The sequence below is a fragment of the Sporothrix brasiliensis genome (genome assembly GCF_000820605.1).
Source record: "Sporothrix brasiliensis 5110 chromosome Unknown Cont20, whole genome shotgun sequence".
Classification (NCBI taxonomy): Eukaryota; Fungi; Ascomycota; class Sordariomycetes; order Ophiostomatales; family Ophiostomataceae; genus Sporothrix; species Sporothrix brasiliensis.
The window spans coordinates 5937020-5957208 of record NW_024467139.1 but is presented as its reverse complement, the minus strand read 5'-3'; the positions used below and the strand labels follow the sequence as shown (position 1 = coordinate 5957208).

Here is a 20189-nt window from a genome sequence, read left to right as displayed (position 1 = left end):
TGCGGGCGTGGTTGCGGGGAATGGGCACAGGGCTCGTCGTCACGCGAGAAAAGGAGCGGTTTGGAGTGAAGCTCTGGCGATTTTTTTTTTCATTGCCAAATGCAGCCCCAGCAAATGCTTCCCGAGATTCTAGCCAATGGGAGGGGTTGGTGCTGGTCAATAATTATGGGTCTAGATCCGATTATGTAAGGTGTGGCATCCAGCCAATAGAAGGCTGCTGATTCTTGACAGTGGGTCCAATGCCGGTGGGCCCTGGGCGAGAGGGAAATGCAACTTGCAAAAGCGTCTTGTCGACTGAGTCTCGGCCTCTGTCCACGACAACCTCTCTCCATCATCCCACACACCTCGTCCCTCTACAATCACAATGGTATGTTGCTGGTGTGCTGTTCTCTGGTGCGTTTGCAACCCAATTGGCGATGCTGACTCGTTGTGCGCGCAGGGTGGCGGACCGAAGATTCCGTAAGACTTCCGAATCCCTCGACCTGTGCTGCGTTGCAGGCCGACCGTGTGCCGTCGGACGAGCGAGCAGACGCGGCAGCGGCAGCGGCAACGGCGCAGCACCCGACAGACGCACTCCACTCCGACATATACTAATACGTCAGCAGATACCCCAAGCACGTCTGGTCGCCAGCGGGCGGCTGGTACGGCCAACCCAACAACTGGAAGAAGAACACGGCCATCGCCGGCCTGACCATCTTCGGCATCATTGCCATTGTGTGGAAGATCGACTCGGAGCTGGAGTACCGTCACAAGATGCCCGAGCCAGGGCGCTTCTTCCCGAGCAGATAGTGCGTCGCCACCCTTTCTTACAATACGATAGGTGGCCGTCCGTCAACTAACAATCGCAGTTGGAGCAGGCAGATCATCGAGTACGAAAAGGAGCAAAAGGCCAAGGGAGAGGGTGCAGAGAGCAAGTAGCAAGTAAAGCGACTCTTGTGATGGACGGCAACGAGGGCGGCCTCTGCTATCGCGCTTTGCCGGCAGGGGCCAGGACCGGCAGGACGCCGGTGTGCATATAATATCCACAAAACCAATATAGCAAAATGACCAAAACGATTCGAACCGATGTGCGGCGACTCCGGGACAGCAAAAATTTGTGTTTGTTGCGCCAGATCCTTTATTTCCGGGGTTTCTCAGCAGTCGAGTCATCCTCGTGAAGGCCGCCTGTGATTGTTTTTCTCATGTTTCCGCCGTATCACCATGTTGCCAGCCCTCAATCTGTCAACCTGGCGACTCTCAAATTATGGTTTCTTCATGCTGGTAGTCGGATTTTTCAACTTGCGGGACGATGACCGCTTCTTTCTCGTCGTAAAACTTCATGGAGTTCGCCACATGGAACAGTCCATCGTGACGTTACTTTCAGTACGTGCAAATATAAGGCTGCAGCCGGGCCAGGAACCAATTGGGATGAAATGAAGGATAGGACACGGAACGGGGTCAACGTCAACATCTCAACCAACTGCTGACAAGTATGGATTCCCAGGGCTACGCACGTCGCATGTCGCGCTTTCTCCGTCTTTATGAGCGGCGTCCAACAGCGAGGACGCGGAGACAATTCAGCATTTAGGAACAGCCGGTACGATGTGTTGGGTCGCATTATTGAACTTTTGTTTTGAGAATGTTTTTATAATTGTATGTTTTGCTATTATTTCTTAATATATCTTGAAATACATATGAAACCAACACCAGTATGCCCACAATGCAGACATTCCGGCAGGAAAGACCACAGCCATCAGCCCTACCGGGAGCTCATCGGAACAAATCTACTGGCTACCGGCAAGAGACTGCAACAGGAGGCCACAAGAGAGGCCACAAGCCACCACAAGTCAAGCTCACCAAGAAGCCAAGCCTCGTCCGTGATCCAATACTTTCGGCAGTGGCCGAGGAGGGGGTCATCTTGTGGACGAAGTGCGTGCGACATGTGTCCTAGAAAGGCAAAACGATAGAGGTAATCATGGAGACCTCACCGTTGCGAAATTTAAGTTCAGCCGCACACGCTGTGGCGGACGGTGCTGTCAGCATTTGTAGTCATCAAAGTGTGTCTGTATTTGCACGTCGTGTGTGTGTACGACGTATGTGCGTCAGCCTCTTTTCTCTTTTCCAGCTTGATGTTGCTCAGGACTGCATCTACTGCATCTTCCCCTGTCAGCACGAGCCGCAGTGCTTTTATATTTCGTCCGGAGTTGGCATGCTGCAGCATAGTTTATTGCCGGGATCCAACCAATTCTCTGCCTTTCTCGTCGTCGCCTGTTGTCCTCGCGTGTCAATATGTCTCTCTGCAGTTGTGATTGGCTGAAATGCAGCTGAAACGAGTTGCCCTGCAGAAACAACGCAGAGAATTGCAGAATTTGACACCGATGGTATGAGCTCACAGCAGGACAGATTTCAGAGTACAGCCTCCTTTGCGGTGCAGCTTGCGTCGTTTGGAGGAGAACAATGGTCAAGGGAATTGTGTGGCAGACGAACGGTACGTCTGAAGGAGTCAGACGACTATGTGCGAAGCAATTACGAATTACAACGTAGACTATACTACAATAGGACAGACAGGACACCTGAGGCGCAGACATGACAACTGAGCAGACAACGCAGATATTGAAGAGAGTCAAAATACAAACCACGAGAGAAGGCCATCACAACAAAAGACGAGAAGAAACACGATTGAACAGACGGACGAGGTTGGCGGTCCGCATCATAAAGTTGGAGAGCAGAACAGAACGATAGCAAAGGGTCCACTCCCATGTCTAAAAATAGCCCCCAAAAGTTCGTAAAGCCGTTGTCTGCTTCTCGTTTTCGACATGGCCGGTGGCACTAGGCCAGCACGTCCAACAACGACCGAGCACACGTCGACTGCACGGAGGACGTACGACATACTGGGGGAGTTGCGTTTGTGTGCGCCTCCCGTCCAGCGGTCGAGTACGAAATACACCATACATTGTACCTCTGCTCGTATTGGCACATCGCCCCTGTTTACGAATTACGGCCCTGCAAAAATGTCGTGCCGGTTGCCGTCGTTTGCTGTCCTTTGCCGTCGCAGTCCCCTGTTGGTCCCTCTGGCTACCCATCTTTCCCCTTTTGTCGCCTTCGCGCGCGACAAGTTCCACTGGATCCGCTTCCCCAGCCTTTTGATTTTCGATACGAAGTTGCTTTACTGGGTCGCATCCATCGCGGATCACTCGTACTGAGCACCACGTGCTCTTGTTCTTATAAAACAAACAATGTACTCGTATGAACGTCCCTTCATAGTCCCTGGACATGTTTATGCCATGATGCTCTGCTCGTGTTGTCGAGGCTGAACTCGAGTTGTCTACGAGGAGTTGGAGCACGACAGACGGGTCCGGGTCTGCCATAATCCCAATCCCGGCACGATGTAATCACGACGTGTCAACGGAGTACGCCGTATAGCATACGCACTTGCAATGATGTCTGCTAACCGCATTTCCGTAGCTATGTTATGCTTATTGGCATTCGTTTCTTGTCCGTCCAAATCGTATTTTCTATTGCCACACAGTATTGTTACCTTGCGTCTCACGGCCTCGTCCAGCCGTATCGGCGAGTCCGTTTGCCATGTCGTTTGATATTTCCTTCTACAGTTACGCATCATAACCCGGCGCATCATTTTGCTCTGCTCACCGTTCAATGCTTGTTCAGCGCCCTCGCTTTGTCCTGCCACAGCCTCACTTGACCGCCATGCAAGCAACCAATGGCGGCCGAATCGTGTGGTTTTGCTGGTCTGGAAAAGGGAAAGGGCACATACGAAATGCACAAAATATCGAGAGCAGAAAACAGTACGGAACTCGGCATCTCTCAAAGCTTATCCGCACGTCCAATCCCGCCATTTCGTAGCCTCCCCATTCTCTGGCCAATGCATCCCGATCCGGCAAAGCCTACAGCCGTAGTCGACACTTTGCCTGCTCTGTAATTACTTGTTGTGGGTGCTTGTTGCGGGTGAGCTCGCCAGAGCCATTGGCCGTGTTGCTGATCAAGCCACATTTTGTTCTATTGGCTTTCTCTCATCACCTGGTTCAGCCCTAAGAAGCGCAGCGATACAGACACATAAGTACAGTTCGTTTTGGGACGTACAGATCCCTTATTACGAGCTTTTTTCTCTCCACAGGATATTGCCCACTCTCGTTCTCTACCCTCTCCAGTCGGCCAGCACAGCCTCTCTCACGGAGTCTTTCTTCGTGAAGGTCACCCTGCTCTGGTAACTTTTGGGTAGCTGTTGTTTATTCGTTTTCTGCCTCATTGTCTTTGTTACATTATGCCCGTCACATCTGCTGGTTCCTGGCGGCTGCACGTCAGATCAGCCCTGTGTACCTTTCCGTCTGTCGTTGCTCAAGCCTGCACGGCCCTCATAACGACGATGCCAACATGGCAGATCCCCTCGAGTGTTTCTGTCTTACTTTAACAGGGTTTTCGGCCCTGGTTTAGGTCTATTTTCTTCTAATTTTTCTGTTCTTCTGTTCTTCTGTTTCTTCGTTTATCGACTGGTACGTACCTTTTTTCCACTCTTCTCCACACCTCGGACAGCTCCTCGTGTCGGTCAGGGTGCCTCCCTATGTTCGTGTTAGTGCCCACCCCTGGTCCGCCGGCCTTGTCCTGTGCGGCTCCAGTTGCTAATTGGAGGGTTGGATTGGAGGGAGGGCCGGGAAGAGAATGATATCAAGGAGAGAACGACAGAAATAAACACATAAAGAAGCAACGGCCGCCATCCGCCTTGTAAACAGAACAAAAAACGAATCCACACCGAATGTTGCCAGCCGGCAAGACTCTCTGGCAACGGACTCTGCCGAGATCCTCGTAGCTCGCTCATGAAGACAACAGACGCTTTGTTACGGACCCGATTTACAAGCAGATAGTGTGACTGTGATAGCAGAAGAAGAAACCCCTTTGCAGTCACGTACTTGCACTCTGCATGTCTGCGTCCTAAGTACATGCACAACTGGGACATTACATATCACTTCCGCCGGTAGAGGCGTCTTTACCCGCCAACGGCTTCAACGGCGTCAACGGCGGGCATGTGCGCCTCTTTGCGAATCGCGAACCCTCTTCGCCCTACGTTCCCCTTTTGGTTACTATTTTCTTTCTTTTCTTTTTGTTCACTTTCATTTTTGTTTTATAGTTTTATATCCCTCCCCCGTTTTCCGGCTCGGACCCATCCACCCACAACGCCATCCAGTCTCTTGACAAGCCTCCACTCGCCCTCCCCGATCTGTCGTTGATCCCTCCGTTCCTGCACACGCCCCTCCCTCCCTTCTCTGCTTCGTATTCCTTACCGTCCAGCTGGACCTTGCTTGCATGCATGTACATGTGTCGATGCTGGACACATGAGTAAATGCAAGCATTCAAGCATTCAAGCATTCAAGCATTCAAGCATTCAAGCATAATGAATCACGCTTTGGCTCGCCATGCAGGACTGCCGGCCGATACTGACCGACTGACCGACAGTCTGCCACTTGCCGTCAACCCTTTACCTCGAAGCCCTTCCCGACCATCAACGCCACCGCCCTCCCAACGTCATTGGCCTCTTTGTCAGTCAAGCACTGTCATGGCTCCCGCCTCCCGCCCTCTAACCCTGCCTCGTCTTTTTCAATACCCCCTCCCAATGGCCGGCTGAAAACAGTGAGAGAGTCATCAAGAAGAATAAAAGAAGCAAAAAGAAGACGCGGCCGTACGAGTCTCCTGCTGAACCTCGTTGCATACATGTCCCTTTATGCCCTCCTACATATATCGAATGTCACAAAATATTTTGCGCTGTAAGCTCCAAGCCCTGTCCTCTTTAGTCTTGTCGCCAACAACAACATTATTTCCATCTATTCCTACATACTGCGTACGGCATAGCTCGAAAACATTAAAAAAGGCCCATCACACGTCATATTCCCAGGTCTGTTCCGTTCCAGCGCCGGCTGTCTCGTCCTTGGCGTCTACTTTCAGACATCCTGCGCCGTCCCTCTTGTTGTTGACATTCCCCTTTGAACATTGATTAGTCCTTTTTTTAATATTTTATTTGGAGAGAGCTGGACCTCACTTCACATTCTGCAGCCACACGTTCTCCTCTCCAAACCATCTACAGCCCCATCCTCATGCTTGGCGACGACATTCTTACACAGCCCTGTTCTTCAACGCCGGCCAGCATCGACTGAACAAGACTATATCGCCAATTTGTTGTCGTCCACGTCTCACGGCCCTCGCTCGCGACTGGCAACTATATAACTGCAAACACTGCCGCCCTCGAGATGAACACAGACATCGTCGCTCGGCAGACAGACTTTACCTTGCCATTCGCCTCGTCCTCATCCTCATCACCAACACTATTCCCTCTCTCATCCTATCCATCATCAGACTGCCACCATCTCGACAATATGGCACCTCAAAGTGTAGGTATTGTACCACATCCCACACCACTCCCTGTCCTCCTTGTCAACGACGACCGCTAACGAACGGCTCCCCCTCTCGTCTCTTCCCTTCCAGGACGAAGCCAACCTCGCCCGCATCCGCGACAACCAGCGCCGCTCCCGGGCCCGCCGCAAGGAGTACCAGCAGGAGCTCGAGCAGCGCGTCCGCGCGTTTGAAGAGCAAGGCGTCGAGGCGTCGACCGAGGTGCAGCACGCCGCCCGGCGCGTGGCCGACGAGAACAAGAAGCTGCGGCGGCTGCTGCAGCAGAGCGGCGTGAGCCACGCGGCCGTGGAGGCGTACCTGCACGGCGGCAGCGTCGGCGACGTCGACGACATTGACACTGGGGACACCGGGGACAGCGGGCCACCCGGGGCCAACGTGGCGACGCTCGAGCATCTTATGGTCCCGCGGTTCCCGCTGCAGTACGCATCGCCCCTGCTCAGTGGTGGCAGCCTCTCGGCGGCCGGGTCGGTCGGGCCGAGCAGCCCGTCGGGCGGCGGTGGCGTCGACGAGACGACGATGACGACGTCGTCGGGCGGCGGGTCCAGCGCGCATCGGGGCAGTGGCGGCAGCAGTGTGCACGGGAAGAGCGAGAAGAGCCACAGCCATGGCCACGGCCACAGTCACGGCCACAGTCACAGCCATGGCCACCGGGACAAGGGAAAGCGGGCTTCGTCGACCTCTGCGGCCGGCACAACGACAACCACGGGCCCATCCACCGCCGACTACGCTCGCTACCTGTCCCCCGGCTACGGCTTGTCCACCGCCTTTTACGGCCTCGACGAGACCAGTGCAGAGGACTTGCACTACGGCAGCAGTTCCGGTGGTGGCGGTACAGAAGCAGGAGGAGGAGGCGGCGGTGTTGGTGTCGGCACCGGTGCCGAGCCCATCCTGTTTGACTACAGCGTCTCGCCGCAGTATTTGGGAGAGGGCGGCGGCGGCACTACGTTCGGAACGGGGTCGGTCTCTGGCGTCTCGCAGCCGCCTGCTTCGGCACCGTACTACGGCATGATGGGCAGCGGCAGTGCCGGAGGCGGTGGTGGTGGAAACACGACTGGCTCGTATGTGCGGACGTGCCCGGCGTGTATGTCTGGCATGGGATGCCAGGTGCACGGCGGCTTCTTTGAGGAGTAGGACGAGCGAGCAACGTGAAGCGAGAGGATTTGCCGGTTGTTTGCTGAAAATTCATGGATATTTTAATTTGGGTAGGACTGTTTGGGCTGGCCTGGTATGACTTACTTGGGTTGGCGATTGGGACATTCAGGACAAGGGAAAAGGTAAAAGGGAAAAGGGACAGGGTGGGACGAGGCGTGCTGGCACACCTCCTCCCTCGGACTACGGATCATGGGATACACACTGTACTCCGATACACTCACATTGCAGGCACGTTTAGATACAAGACACGGATAGAAAACACTCTTTAGAGACGTGGATATGCGCTGGGTCCAAGTTCATTGAGCCAATGACATACGACTCCGTGAAACAACCGCAGATGGTAGAATGTACAACGCAGAATACGGCTCGCTTCTCTGGCATATGACGTGAGCTGGTGAAGGGAATAAAGCACGGCACAGATACAAAGAAAATAAGAAACAAAATAGGAACGAAGACGAATACGAAACAAAACGAAAACGCCGGGAATCCCATTCAAACATGACGCGCACCCAAAATGATACCAACGCCGTTTCGGTTGTGCCTGCCGGCAACCGTGACCCCTCTGCTCGCTCACAAAAAGTAGTCAGCCACCGGCTTCTTCGCCGGCATGCCGCGCGAGTCCTGCGGCGCCGCCGCAAACACGCGGTACCGCCGGCCGGGGCCGTTGCCCTGCCACAGCTCGGCCTCTTCGAGGGTGCCCCGCTGCGTGGCCTCGGCGCTGCGCATGGCGTCGCCGTTGCTGCGGCCAAAGGAGCCCAGGCCGGACGCGTCCTCGGACAGCTCGAGGAGCGCGGCAATGTTGCCGCAACGGTAGCAGTAGTTGGGCGCGGACCAGACGGTGACAATCGTGCCGTCAAACATCTCCTTGAACCCTTCCATGACGAGCTGGTGCGCGCGCGCCACGAGCGAGATGTCGTTGCGGTGGTTGAAGGCCTTGACGATGTTGGAGCCGAACAGGAAGCCGGCGCCGCGCGGGCTCAGGCCCCAGCCGTCGATCTCGTCCGGGTCGGACCACAGCAGGTCGCACATGGCGCCCTCGTGCGGCACCTCCTGCTTGCGGTCGAGCACGCGGATCTTGTCGATGGTGTCCACGAGCGGGCTGAGGCCGCCGTGCACGCACAGCACGGCGCCGGCCGGGTTGCCCACGGAGCCCGTGCTCGCGCCGGACGCGCCCGACCCCGGCGGGCCCGTCTTGCCGTAGGCGCTCCTCGCCGTCGCGCCGTTGGTCGACGACGACGCCAACGGCAGCGACGACGGCAGCGGCGCCGGCTGGGGCGCGGTCGCGGTCGTGGCCGGCACGTAGTTGCCCATGGGCAGGCCGTTGGGCCCGTTCAGGGGCACGTTCTGGTTCGCGGCCGCCACGAGCTGCTGGTGCAGCATCTGCTGCTGGTGCTGCTGCAGCTGCGCCGAGGCGCCGCCCGCGCGCTCGCGCCGCTGGAAGCGGCTGACAATGTCGCCGTCCGAGTTGCACACCTCGATCTCGACCTCCTCGTCAATGTACTCCTGCTCCGTCACGGACGCGTTGGCCGGGCCCAGCGTGTTGGACACGCCCATGACAATGGCCGCCAGCGCCAGGTAGTCAAACACGTCGCAGCAGTAGCGCCACACGTTGGCGCTGCCGTACTTGCGCAGGCACTCGTCGTAGAAGCCGTAGACGGTCGTGATCTGGCGCGACTCGTGGTTGCCGCGGATCAGCGTCATGCGGTCCGGGTAGCGGACCTTGAGGCACAGCAGCAGCAGAAACGTCTCGATGGAGTAGAAGCCGCGGTCGACAAAGTCGCCCAGGAACAGGTAGTTGGTGTCCGGCACGTCGCCCCCCACGCGGAACAGCTCCATCAGGTCGTGGAACTGCCCGTGGATGTCGCCGCAGATGGTCACCGGCGCCGTCACCTGCACGACGTTGCCCTCCTCGATCAGCAGCTCGCGCGCCTTGTGGCACAGCTCGCGCACCTGCTCCTCGGGAATCAGCCGGCACGCGCGCAGCTGCGCAATGGCCTGGTCGAGGTCGGACATGGCTGTCGTCGCTGTTGTGGCTGTCGTGACTTTTGTCGGGTGTTGTCCTGGGAGGTTGTCGCCGTGTCGTTCTTTCCGTTTTATGAGCTGCAACGGCCGCTCGCGTGTGGAGTTTGCGGCCACCGCACGGAAGGCGCTAGTAAAAGATAGTGCATGGAAAGAACGATTCTCAGGGACAGAATTGCACGTGACAGGTCACATTTACAAACTAGCCTATTTTTGACTAGCGTCTTTGGAATAGGACCTGAGAGAAAGTGGTGCTGAGCCGAAGCTGGCCCATCAGCCAACCAAATCGCGGCTGTTATTAACAGCACCGGCGAAAATGCTAAAATTCAGAGCTTCGTCTACGTTGCGGACGAACGCAGGCCAACGCACACAACGCCCACGACGGACGACGACAACACGCGCCCCGTAACGAGCATCATCCGTCGTCGGCAGACAATTGCTGACACAGAAATTATTCCTACCAGCCCCCTCCGACCCAATTGGCCGCATAGCCCTCGGATGACCCCTCCAGCCGACGAACCGAAGAACCGAAGAATCGAAGAATCGAAGAATCGAAGAACCAAAGAACCAAAGAACCAAAGAACCAAAGAACCTTTCGAGTGCCACACCCCACGCCCAATTCTTTGACCGGTGCGTTCACCGCCCCCCGACATGCCGCCGCCGCACCTCCACCCGCGGTCGCGCATGACCTCGTCGCTCTTTGCGACCACCGTCTTTGCCAGCTTCTTTGTCGTGGTCCTGCCGCACGTCCTGCCGTGCCCGGCGCCACGCGTCGCGTTGGCCGACGGGCAGATGGCCGAGGTGGCGGCCGACGGTACCGTGGCCCCGCAGCAGCGCAGACGGCGGCGGAGACGGTTGCAAGACGAGGTGATGGAGACCGCGGCATCCGCGCCCGTGCAGGTCGAGCGCGACGCTGATGGCATGGCGCGGTTTGCCATGGAGACGGGCCAGCGGGTGACGAGCGACAGCGAAGCCTCCGCATCCTCCTCCCTCTCGCCGAGTCCACGGCGGACCACCCGCGCGTGTCCGGTTCCGAAACCAGGCGGGATTGTTGGCGAGCTGCTGGGTTTTGCGCGAGGCGATGCCAGTCAACAACAACAACAACAACAACAGCAGCAGCAGCAGCAGCAGCAGCAGCACTTGTTGCAGTCACAACACCAGACACAACGGCAATCACTACCACACCCGCCATCGTTGGAAAAATAGCAGAGGGCCACATATACACACACATACATTGCATAGACTGGCTGAGGGAAGCCTTTGCTGTACGGCGTTTATACATTTGGAATTTACGGTAGACAAAAGGACACGACTGTCCGGGACGATGTGCATGAGCAATTCGATGATTGCTGAAATACAATCAAAAAACATATGATGAACACGTGTGCTATCGAATATCGTCGAGGCTGTTTGTGAGTGAAATGATAAAGTGAACGAGGTGGGAAATGAATGACTCAACACCCATCTGAGCTGTCTTGAAGAGCGCCTCTTTCATGCCGCCACCCCTTCGCTGCAGCCTCCAGCCACGATCGCAGATAAGTTAAAAGGCAAGATGGCGGAGTGTGAACACGGGTCTGCTATGCCCGTCCTTCGGGAGCGAGGGTTCACATCCCGTTCTTGTCGGCTGCTTTTGTCTTTTTGATGGAGGACTTCATTTGCTATTGATTTGTGTTTTCCTCTGGTTCTCATCACGAATTGTGTCTTCATTGGCAGGCATGAACGATGCGCAGCACAGCCATGACCAGGGACACAAAGACATGGACTCCGGCTGTCGATATAATTGACGGGTTTCACGGGTTTCTTTGTTGCCCTTTTTGGTAACAGGAAAGGAGAAAGTACACTGCAAATACATGCTTGCCAAAAAGTGTTAGATAACACGAGGGCGATACAAAACACCGCTTTTTGTTGAATTTCTTCGCGAACAACGCATCGTTTGTTCGTCGCATTTCACACAGAGTCTAGACGCTCTTCCAGATCCCGTCAGCGCTCTCTTTACGATCGCCCAGGGTGGATTGCAAGAAACGGGGTGTGAAGCCATCAGCCAGGATTTGAGTTTACGGCTTTTTCCTCCCCATACATCGTAGGTCGCTCGGCCTGCTCCTCTTCCTGCCCCATAGCTCTGTGCTTGTTTCGCCTTGGCATTGGCAAGCCATCCTTCCCGTGTTCCGGCCCGCAGATCGCTTGTTAGAGAGACCGCCGCCCAGTTCAGCGTGCGTCGAGCTCTGGCTGTATTTGCATTTCGTCCCGTTCTGGCGCCACTCTTTTGGGCTGTTAACATTTTAACACGCCCCGAAACAGCTGCTGCGCACGTCAACAGCAGACAGACCACAGGAGGCTGCGAGCTGACCCCACGGCATCGCTCGTCTTGGCACAGCCATCATTTCATCGTCGCCCAGGGTTTGGGAGAGAATGCATCGGGGCGTTTCTGCGGAGTGCTGATTGTGTCCTAATTGAGTTGCTTTGAGTATTCCTCTGTGGACGTCGTTCAATGTCTAGACGTTGGCAGACTGTCCTCTCCAACACGACTCCTTTGGCTGCCAGCCATCCGAATGTAACACGAGCAGTCTGGAACACCGTAATCCGAAAGTCGTCCCTGTTAGCCATGTTAACCTCAAGACATGAGACCACAGACGACGTCTTATCTTTCTCTTTTTCTCTTTTTCTCTTTTTCTTTTTTTCCCCCTTTCTGTCTTCCATTCGTGGCATCGTATTATTCCCTCTCTTTGCACATCCTAGACGATCAGGACATCATGATACCGTAAAGGACCCCGGGAAAGAATAGACTGCACTTGTAAAAAAAGAGAACGATAACGAGACTTACGGGGCAAGAAAAGAACTGCAACTCCACACGATCTCGGCTCTTGGATGTACGGTTGACTCTTGGTCGTCCCCAGAACGGCAGTCAAACCAAGTATTCTCTACTCTGTGCTTTGGTGTCGTTGATCGCCCTGTTTCTTTACTCTCGACTTTTGCCGTGGAATCGCCATTCCTTGGCACAAGGCGTTTCATCAGCAGTTTTTGGTGCTTCTGTGTGCTTGTTTTTCCATCTGAATACGCTCACACACACTCACGCAAGCCTCGGGACTAGTTACAGCTGTGACCATTGCATGAGTGATTGCCCGTTTCTGTCTTGCTCTCTTGTTCTAGATTTCCCTGCTTTCTGCGCACACCGTCCCCAGAATCCACGGCCGTGGGATGCTGGGATATATCAGGCAGCTCTTCCACTTCTCTCTCTTACGTTTCTAGATCTTCTCCTCTTTTGGATTTCTCTTTTCTCGTCCTCTCTCTCTTCCCCCTTCTAATCGTCTTTTCGTTTCCTGTTTGAGAGACCATTCGCCATTCCCTTTTTGATTTTATAAATAAGAGGTACGTATACGATACTATTCTCGTCGTGAGGGTTCTGCTATCTCGCCTCTCTGTCCAATCTAACACCTTGCAGCTGAGCTCTTTTTCCTTCTTTTAACTTGCTGGTCAATTTTTATTTGTATCTCGTCCTTCTTTTCTATACCATGAAGTCTGTCGCCTCCTACGTTCTTCTCGGTGCCGGCCTGGTGTCGGCCGCCACGCCACCCACGCCGGTCGTCGCCAATGGTGCAGCGGCAGCTGTAAACGTGAGCGGTGCCACGGCCGTTTCGTCGTCAGCCGTTTCCGCCACGTCGTCGGCCTCTGTCAACGGCCAGAACAACAACAATAACAACAACAACAACGGCCAGAACGGCCTCGACCTCGGCAGCCTTCTTAGTGGCTCGTCCAACGGCAATGGCCTCGACCTCAGCAGCCTTCTCAGTGGTTCCTCGCTGTCCTCGTCGCAGCTGCTCGCCGAGTTGTTCGGCGGTCTTGGCAGTTCGTCGTCGTCGTCGTCGTCGTCGTCCGTCCTGAGTCTCAACTCGCTGCTCGGCAGCTCCTCCCCGTCTCTCCTGAACGGCCTCAACCTGGGCGGCATCAATCTGGCCAGCGTCAACCTCAACAACCAGAACGACCTGCTCAACGCCATTCAGCTCATGTCCGGCGCCCTCTGCCTCAACAACCTCATCAGCGTCAACAGCCTCAGCTCGCTCGGCCAGCAGGGACAGGTCGAGATGTTCTTGGAGCTGCTTGAGCTCATGGAGCTCGAGCAGTCGGGCCTGTCCAACCTGGCCGAGATCCAGGCCCTGTTCGGCGGCGGCTCCCAGTTTGGCTTCGGCGGCGTGTCGGCCATCAACCTGGGCGTGTTCAAGCGCGCCCTGGCCGACCACAAGAAGACGACGGTCAGCGTCCGCTCCAAGGCGGTGCGCCGCATGCGCGCCAAGCGCCAGAGTGGCAACCTGAACGCGGCCAACTGCGCTGCCATCAGCGGCCAGGCGGGTGCGTTTGCCTCGCTTTCGGGTGGTGTGGACACGGCGACCGTCAACGTGGCAAACACGGCTGCGTCGGTTGCTACTGCTGTTGCGACAGCGTCTGCAGCGACGGCGGCAGGTGCGACGGCGGCTACGTCCCAGGCGGCGGCTACCGCCGCTATTGCCGCATCCGGTAGTGTTGCCGCGGCACCGGCACCGGCCGCTGCCGCGCCCGCCTCGGCTGATACCGGCCTGGCCCAATTCACCTGAGCAGGCAAATGAAAGGAGATTTTGGGACTGGGGGGTTTGGGGGATTGCACAACAAGGCTTGGATGGTTTTTGGTTTTCTGTTTATTGTTCTTTTTTGTTCCTTTTGTTCACTTTCCCTTTTCCATGTCTGCATGCACGGTTGCAACGGACGAGGAAACAGGACACACCGGTACACCAGATTTAGATAGGATACGCACAAAATATATGCCCAGGATGGCTGAAAATATAAAATAAAAAAACGAACAATGGTGGCACGACGATTGTGGAAGGAATAAAGAGTGAAATTTGTATCACGATGTTTTCTGAACGACAAGAGATTGTTACATGGCATGGCGCTTTGCGACTCATGGCCACAATCGGCTTTCATTGTTTTCCTTTGCTTTTACAAGTTTCCGGGCGTTTCCGATTGCGATCGTGAAAGACGCCAGCGTCTCTTTTGATCACGGCGAGAACGCAGAACGCCGTCGTCTTGCCTGCGTCGTTTTGGCATCACCAAGAGGAAATGGCCTCATTTATACGTCGCCCACCTCCTTGTCCCTGATTCATCTCCAGCGGCCCGGTGCCTGTCTTCGGATCTCGGATGCCTTCTTCGTGCCTTTGCCTTTGCATACTCTCTTCTTTCCCAACATGTACGATCTTGGCGGATGGCTGTCCGCCTCCTAGTCTTGACAATGCTTGTCTCCTGGGCGGTTTTGGCCTACTTTGCCTTTCTTTCCGGCACACTTTGCTCAGCATTGGCATCGCAACACGGAAACCGGAACCGACAGATCGTTGCTCTCTTATTAGGCTTTGTGTCTTTATTTTTAGACTTTGAGACGGCGCCAGACCACTCCAGACCTTGTTGTCTTGAATCTCTGTCGTCTGCTCTCGGCTTCTTCGGTTGACCTGCAAAACACCCAAAACACCCAAAACCTTATTTGATGCGATGACAGTTTTTTCAGGAGCGTCTACGGAGTGCCTCCTGCCAATGTTTCATTGAAAACAGAGGAGACGCGAGGAAAGACGAGGGTCATCGAGGGTGGATATGCCTGGCGATCCGAAATTTAGAATTTTTGATGGACAGCAGTGCATACGGTAGCAGTATTGCCATTTTGCTGGGTTATGAGAACGAGGACAAAGTGTGCTGTGCTGCGAGTCGACGCTGCGATGATAACGGCTGTATTGTCATGTTCAGCACGATTCAGCAGTTGGGACTCCGCGCGTTTGGCTTGGAAAAGAGTGTGAAACCAGGAGCAAAGTAGAGAAACGTCGAAAATCTTGCAAAAGGTAAGCATAACAGACAAACCTTGGTCTATTAGACATGCTCATAAAATCTCCGATGCATCAAGCGATCACAAAGAAAAAGGCCAAAGGAACCATCCGAGACGCCTTAGCACGTTTGTTCTTTTGCTCTTTCAATACGATTCGTACATGTTCTAGCAATCGGGCGTCCAGACTCTAGCGGAGCCATGGCTATCTGTGTCAAACAGGAAACGGGAGAAGGGGATAAAAGATCAGATCGAACAGACGATTGCATGTCGTACACGAAAAAGCAGTCGATCGCCACCACACAGCAGCGACGGCCTGCGCACTGTCCTTGGTCGACCGGCAGCTCCCATCGCCATCGCTCGCCTTGCATTGCACGATGGCCCTCGCTTCTATTTCTGTCGCCTCGTCACATGCCCATCGGCCGCACGACTCCCGTCAATGCATGAGGAGAGTGCCGTTGTTATTTTTGTACGCAGTAATACTGGCCAAGTCTACGGAGTACGCCGTATGACGCTTTGAAAGACTCCGCACGTTGCATCCCAATGCATTCGCCGGATGTGTCTGCAGGGCTGCGTCAAGTCGAACAATCTGAAACCCTTGCCACTGCCATTCTGTGACGCCGCACGGTGCCTTTTTGGACGGAAATCCCCCGTTGCAACCAAACTTCAGATGCTGGGTGGCGCTCTGTGGCGCCAATACACACACCACTGACTGCATTTTTCAAACACGGGCAAACGGGTCAACCAAAGAACGAGTCTCGTCCGAGTCTATGTTGTAGTACAGAGGTACTCCCAAGAACAGAGGCACCCTGCACAGACATTTATTTTGCGTACGGAGTATCTTACGACGACAATGGGACAGGGGCTTTTCTTGGTTCAGACGCTGTTTGCATTTAACCACTCTGCTAGCTGTGGTAGTCGATTCGGCGTGTTCTCGTCCACGGACTACTTCAACTCCGTGCAGCCCAGCCTCAAGGAACAATGGGACACAGAACATGATCTCACGCAAATGAATTCTTGGCGTTTGTGTTTTGGGGGCCGCTTCCTGGTGGGACTTTTGGAGGGCGACTTGAGTCCCTTTTCTTTTTTTAAAGACGATGACTGCAATGACAACGCTCATGGACATTCAACGAAAACGATATTGCTTGTACGAAGCAAGCCAGCTATGTTGATGCTTTCCTGCCCACCAGTGACTTGCAAAATGCCCCAAAGTCACGCCAACAGTATACGCAATATCATGACAATTACTTGAATGCCCTCCCGTGCCCTTTTGTCTCCTTCTCCTCTAATCTTGGCAAAAGACGGCCGAAACTCTGCGAAACAGAGTGCTGGCCAGCTAAACGTCGATCAGGGAGGCAGGCGGTGTGCCTCCATCCGCATCTGCACCTGCACGCTCTTTGCGGTACGCAGCGTCCTCTCGTTCCTGGGTCAATGCTACCTACCGGCGAGGCAAAACACGCACCACAGCCCCGTACTCCATACCCGTACCCCGTGTCCACGTCGACCGTTGCTGTGTTGAACGTCGACGTGCCCGTCTCCTTCTCTTTCCAATCCGGCTTGGCATGCCCTATGCACAGTGTCCAGCGTCGCATTCATGATCGCATTGGGAACAAGAGGGCTCTGGGCTCTGTCGCTTCCAGCCTCGCAGTAAGGTTAATTTTGTGCCTCCGACTGTGCGTCTGTCTTGTCTCGATACAGGAAACCTCACGACCCAGCTTGGCGACGACCCCTTCAGTGTGTGGTCAGTGTGTGGTGACTGCATCCCCCCCCCCCCCCGTCAACTCCATATAGAACATCGGAAGCTCTATGCAATGCTTATTTTGGCATCAAGTAAAGGACTGGCTCCACGCCCTCGGCCAGCTGGTCTTCCGGGGCTCTCGCTGTTGGCCTCGATCCTCGACCGCGTTGGTCCTTGCTCATGCTGTCTTTTTCTTTTTTTGCCTCTGTCGCCTGGTCCATCAAGCTTCGTCCCCCTGTCCGGCATCTGTTTCTTCCACGAGCCCTGATACCCTCTTTTCCTACCAAGCATCTGTGTTTGTTTCTCGTCTTCTCGTCCCTTCCATCGTGCATCACCCCCCCATCCCCGTTTGTCTTGTCGTTCCACCTGCTCATGCTCCCACCATACTCTAATTTTCTGGCAAGGGTTCCAGACCAAGATCTCCCTCCATGTCCTCGCCTCTCCTATGTTTTGCCTTGCCTCTTTTGTGCCCCCGTTTTAGCCATCTTCGTTTCCGTCCGGCAACGCCTGACTACCCCCCCCCCCCTTTCCTCCTCTCCCCTTTGCTCGCCTCTCCACCCTCCCTCATTTCCTTCGGATGTGTTGACAAGACTGGATCCGGACCGTGTCACAGGCCAGGAGACCTTTTCCTTGTGGCTTTTGTCAGTCTTGGCACCGTTGCCTTGGTTCATGCCTTTGCGTTTGTGTGGGTTGTGCCGCATATCGTGGGATGTGCGTCTCTACTCTGCCGCCATCTTGTCTCTTTGCCTCCCATCCTGTATATAAGACTCTCTCCCGTCGTCCCTTCTCCGTCTTCTTTTCGTTTCTCCTTTCTTCATCCACCCAAGCATCTTTCGGTTTCAGTTTGCCCATCTTCAGTCATTCTTTCTTCAGAGGTGAGTTCTTCTCCACTGCTTTTCCCTCCACGTCTTCTCTATAAATACATCCCGACCCCACATCGTGATCATCTCGTCTCCATCTCTCCTCTCTCCTCTCTCCTCTCTCCACGACTCTCACTAACAAGAACAATCGCAGCTGTGCTCGCTTCACTCATTCCATTCTTTCAGAACATTTCGAGGTACGAAAACATTATCTAAACAAACCCCAACACGACCAAACAAGAAAACTAACCACGTCCTCCTCTAGCTGTGCTCTTTTTGTTTTTACACTACTCTTTTAATACTCCATAAACTTCTTTTCGATTTTGAAAAACCCACCCCCCCCTCCCTTTTTTCCCTCAAAATGAAGACCACCAGCATCCTCGTCGGCGCTTTCGCCGCTGTTGCCGCTGCCGCCCCGGCCTCGGACGTCTCGGCCCGCTCCTCGTTCGACCTGTCGCAGCTCAACAACCTCAACTTCCAGAACCAGAACTTCCAGTACCTCAATGTCATCAACAGCCTGGACCTGCAGCTTCTGTCGCAGCTCGGCTCGGTCAACAACTTCAACATTCTGGGCTTCCAGAACCTGTTCCAGCAGAACCAGTTCAACCTGCAGTCGCTCCTGGAGTTCCAGCAGCTGCAGATGGTCCTGCAGCTGGCGCAGCTCGGCCTGTTCAACGGCTTTGACCTGTCGTCGCTCAACTTCAACAACCTCAACTTTGGCCTGATCAACGGCGTCAGCAGCTTCGACATCAACAGCCTGATTGACCAGTCCCTTGTGCCCCAGATCACACAAGTGATCCAGACTGGTGAGTCCCCCCTCTCTTTGCTACTCAGTCGAAGACATGAATTGACCTTGCTGACCACCCGCAGCCGTCATTGCCAAGGAGTAAGGATGACAATCCAGACTTCTCGACGTCGACAGCCCCACGAGAGAGAGGTCCCCGAGGCTTGAGGCCCCGGGGTGCAGGAAGGAGTCGGACGGGGGGGCGGGGGGATGGAAAGCGTGAGAGAGAGAGAGGGGAGCCTGGCAAACTTTTTGTCTGATATTTTCTTCTTGTGTGCTCGCCCTCTTGGTTGGACAAAAACCACTTTTTTATTCAATGCAAGGGAGGAAAAAGGGAAAAATATGGACAAAGCTAGCATCTCGACTCTCTCCTCGCGCTGTCTCTCTTGCCCTGCCTGTCTTGTCTGTTTTCCTGTCGGCCCGTCGCTCCAAATTCTCCCTCGCCTCGGGGACTGAACGCAAATGAGGAAAAACGCGAGACAGCAATCTCTTTTTTCTTGTTTACTTGACTTTCACTTCATTTCCTTAGCTTCTAGGTTCTATCTTCTTTTTTTTTTTCTCTTCAACTATCTCAGTTTTTCCTCGCTCTCGATACAAATGTCCGATTTTTTTACCCTTTTGACTGCTACACATGTGTTTTCTGTTTTCTTTTTTTCCTGCTTTCTTTTCTTTCTTTGATTTTTCCTTCTTGCTACGGTGTTTCGGTAGACTACAGCAAATTGGTGCGTGAGGAGGAATAGACGGAGAGGGGATGAGCCGTGGAAGTGGATGACGGGGAGAGGCGAGTGAGAGAGAGAGAGAGCCAAGTCACTCTACACTGTTCGTTCCATTTTCTCTCTCCAACTTTCTTAATCAAGTCAATCTTACAAAAAAAAAACATTTTTGTAGCCTAGCTATTTTCTGTGACACTCTCAAGTCAGTTACTACACTACACACAAAAAATACAATCCATTGGCGCATCTCCACGAACGCAAACAGAAAAAACGAGTTGGGAACGGAGACAACCATCTGGGGGAACCCTGGGTACCCTAAAAGCTTGAACGCTTAACAATCCTTACGCGATAAAAAAAGAAAGCATAAATGGCACACGTCGGGTGCTAGTCTATCCGATGTAGAAACCGGCGTAAAATGGGTGTGGCTGCCTCTCCAGTATCTGCTCGTCTTTTTGTATTTCGTCGTCTGTTTTGCCATGCATCTGTCATCTGATGCCACGCAAACAGCATGCTGAAAAAGAGAAAAAAAATAAAAATAAGGCAGGCGTACGTCGTAATGTATCCGACAATTGCAGTGTCTGATGTGCGGCGTTGTCTCCTGAGACTGAAACCATCCCGGTCCGTCAGGGGTCGTTGTGAGGTGAGTGAGTTGAGCGTCTTTGTAACTTTCTTCTAAACGGCATGCAACCGC

General features: G+C 54.2%; 6 protein-coding genes and 1 non-coding gene across 7 annotated transcripts; 5 read left to right on the top strand and 2 right to left on the bottom strand.

The window, feature by feature from the left end:
- Positions 1-6362: 6362 nt before the first annotated feature.
- Positions 6363-7530, top strand: SPBR_07441 (uncharacterized protein; the record flags this gene model as incomplete). The annotated part of the gene is made up of 2 exons (XM_040765695.1): positions 6363-6377; positions 6472-7530. The coding sequence occupies 2 exons, from the start codon at positions 6363-6365 to the stop codon at positions 7528-7530; spliced, it is 1074 nt and encodes a 357-aa protein (XP_040617557.1).
- Positions 7531-8121: 591 nt separating this feature from the next.
- SPBR_07220 (protein phosphatase) lies at positions 8122-9564 on the bottom strand (the record flags this gene model as incomplete). Its single annotated transcript, XM_040765474.1, has 1 exon — positions 8122-9564. One exon carries the CDS (start codon positions 9562-9564, stop codon positions 8122-8124), a length of 1443 nt encoding a protein of 480 aa, XP_040617556.1.
- Positions 9565-10221: 657 nt separating this feature from the next.
- SPBR_07909 (uncharacterized protein) lies at positions 10222-10776 on the top strand (the record flags this gene model as incomplete). Its single annotated transcript, XM_040766163.1, has 1 exon — positions 10222-10776. The coding sequence occupies one exon, from the start codon at positions 10222-10224 to the stop codon at positions 10774-10776; it is 555 nt and encodes a 184-aa protein (XP_040617555.1).
- A 340-nt stretch (positions 10777-11116) lies between these two features.
- Positions 11117-11193, top strand: SPBR_09538. Its single transcript has one exon. It is a non-coding gene; the product is annotated as a tRNA-Ser (tRNA).
- A 1886-nt stretch (positions 11194-13079) lies between these two features.
- SPBR_07531 (uncharacterized protein) lies at positions 13080-14156 on the top strand (the record flags this gene model as incomplete). Its single annotated transcript, XM_040765785.1, has 1 exon — positions 13080-14156. One exon carries the CDS (start codon positions 13080-13082, stop codon positions 14154-14156), a length of 1077 nt encoding a protein of 358 aa, XP_040617554.1.
- A 2583-nt stretch (positions 14157-16739) lies between these two features.
- SPBR_08028 (uncharacterized protein) lies at positions 16740-16995 on the bottom strand (the record flags this gene model as incomplete). Its single annotated transcript, XM_040766278.1, has 2 exons — positions 16740-16837; positions 16866-16995. 2 exons carry the CDS (start codon positions 16993-16995, stop codon positions 16740-16742), a joined length of 228 nt encoding a protein of 75 aa, XP_040617553.1.
- A 1367-nt stretch (positions 16996-18362) lies between these two features.
- SPBR_07918 (uncharacterized protein) lies at positions 18363-18891 on the top strand (the record flags this gene model as incomplete). Its single annotated transcript, XM_040766172.1, has 2 exons — positions 18363-18807; positions 18872-18891. 2 exons carry the CDS (start codon positions 18363-18365, stop codon positions 18889-18891), a joined length of 465 nt encoding a protein of 154 aa, XP_040617552.1.
- Between the last annotated feature and the right edge of the window lie 1298 nt (positions 18892-20189).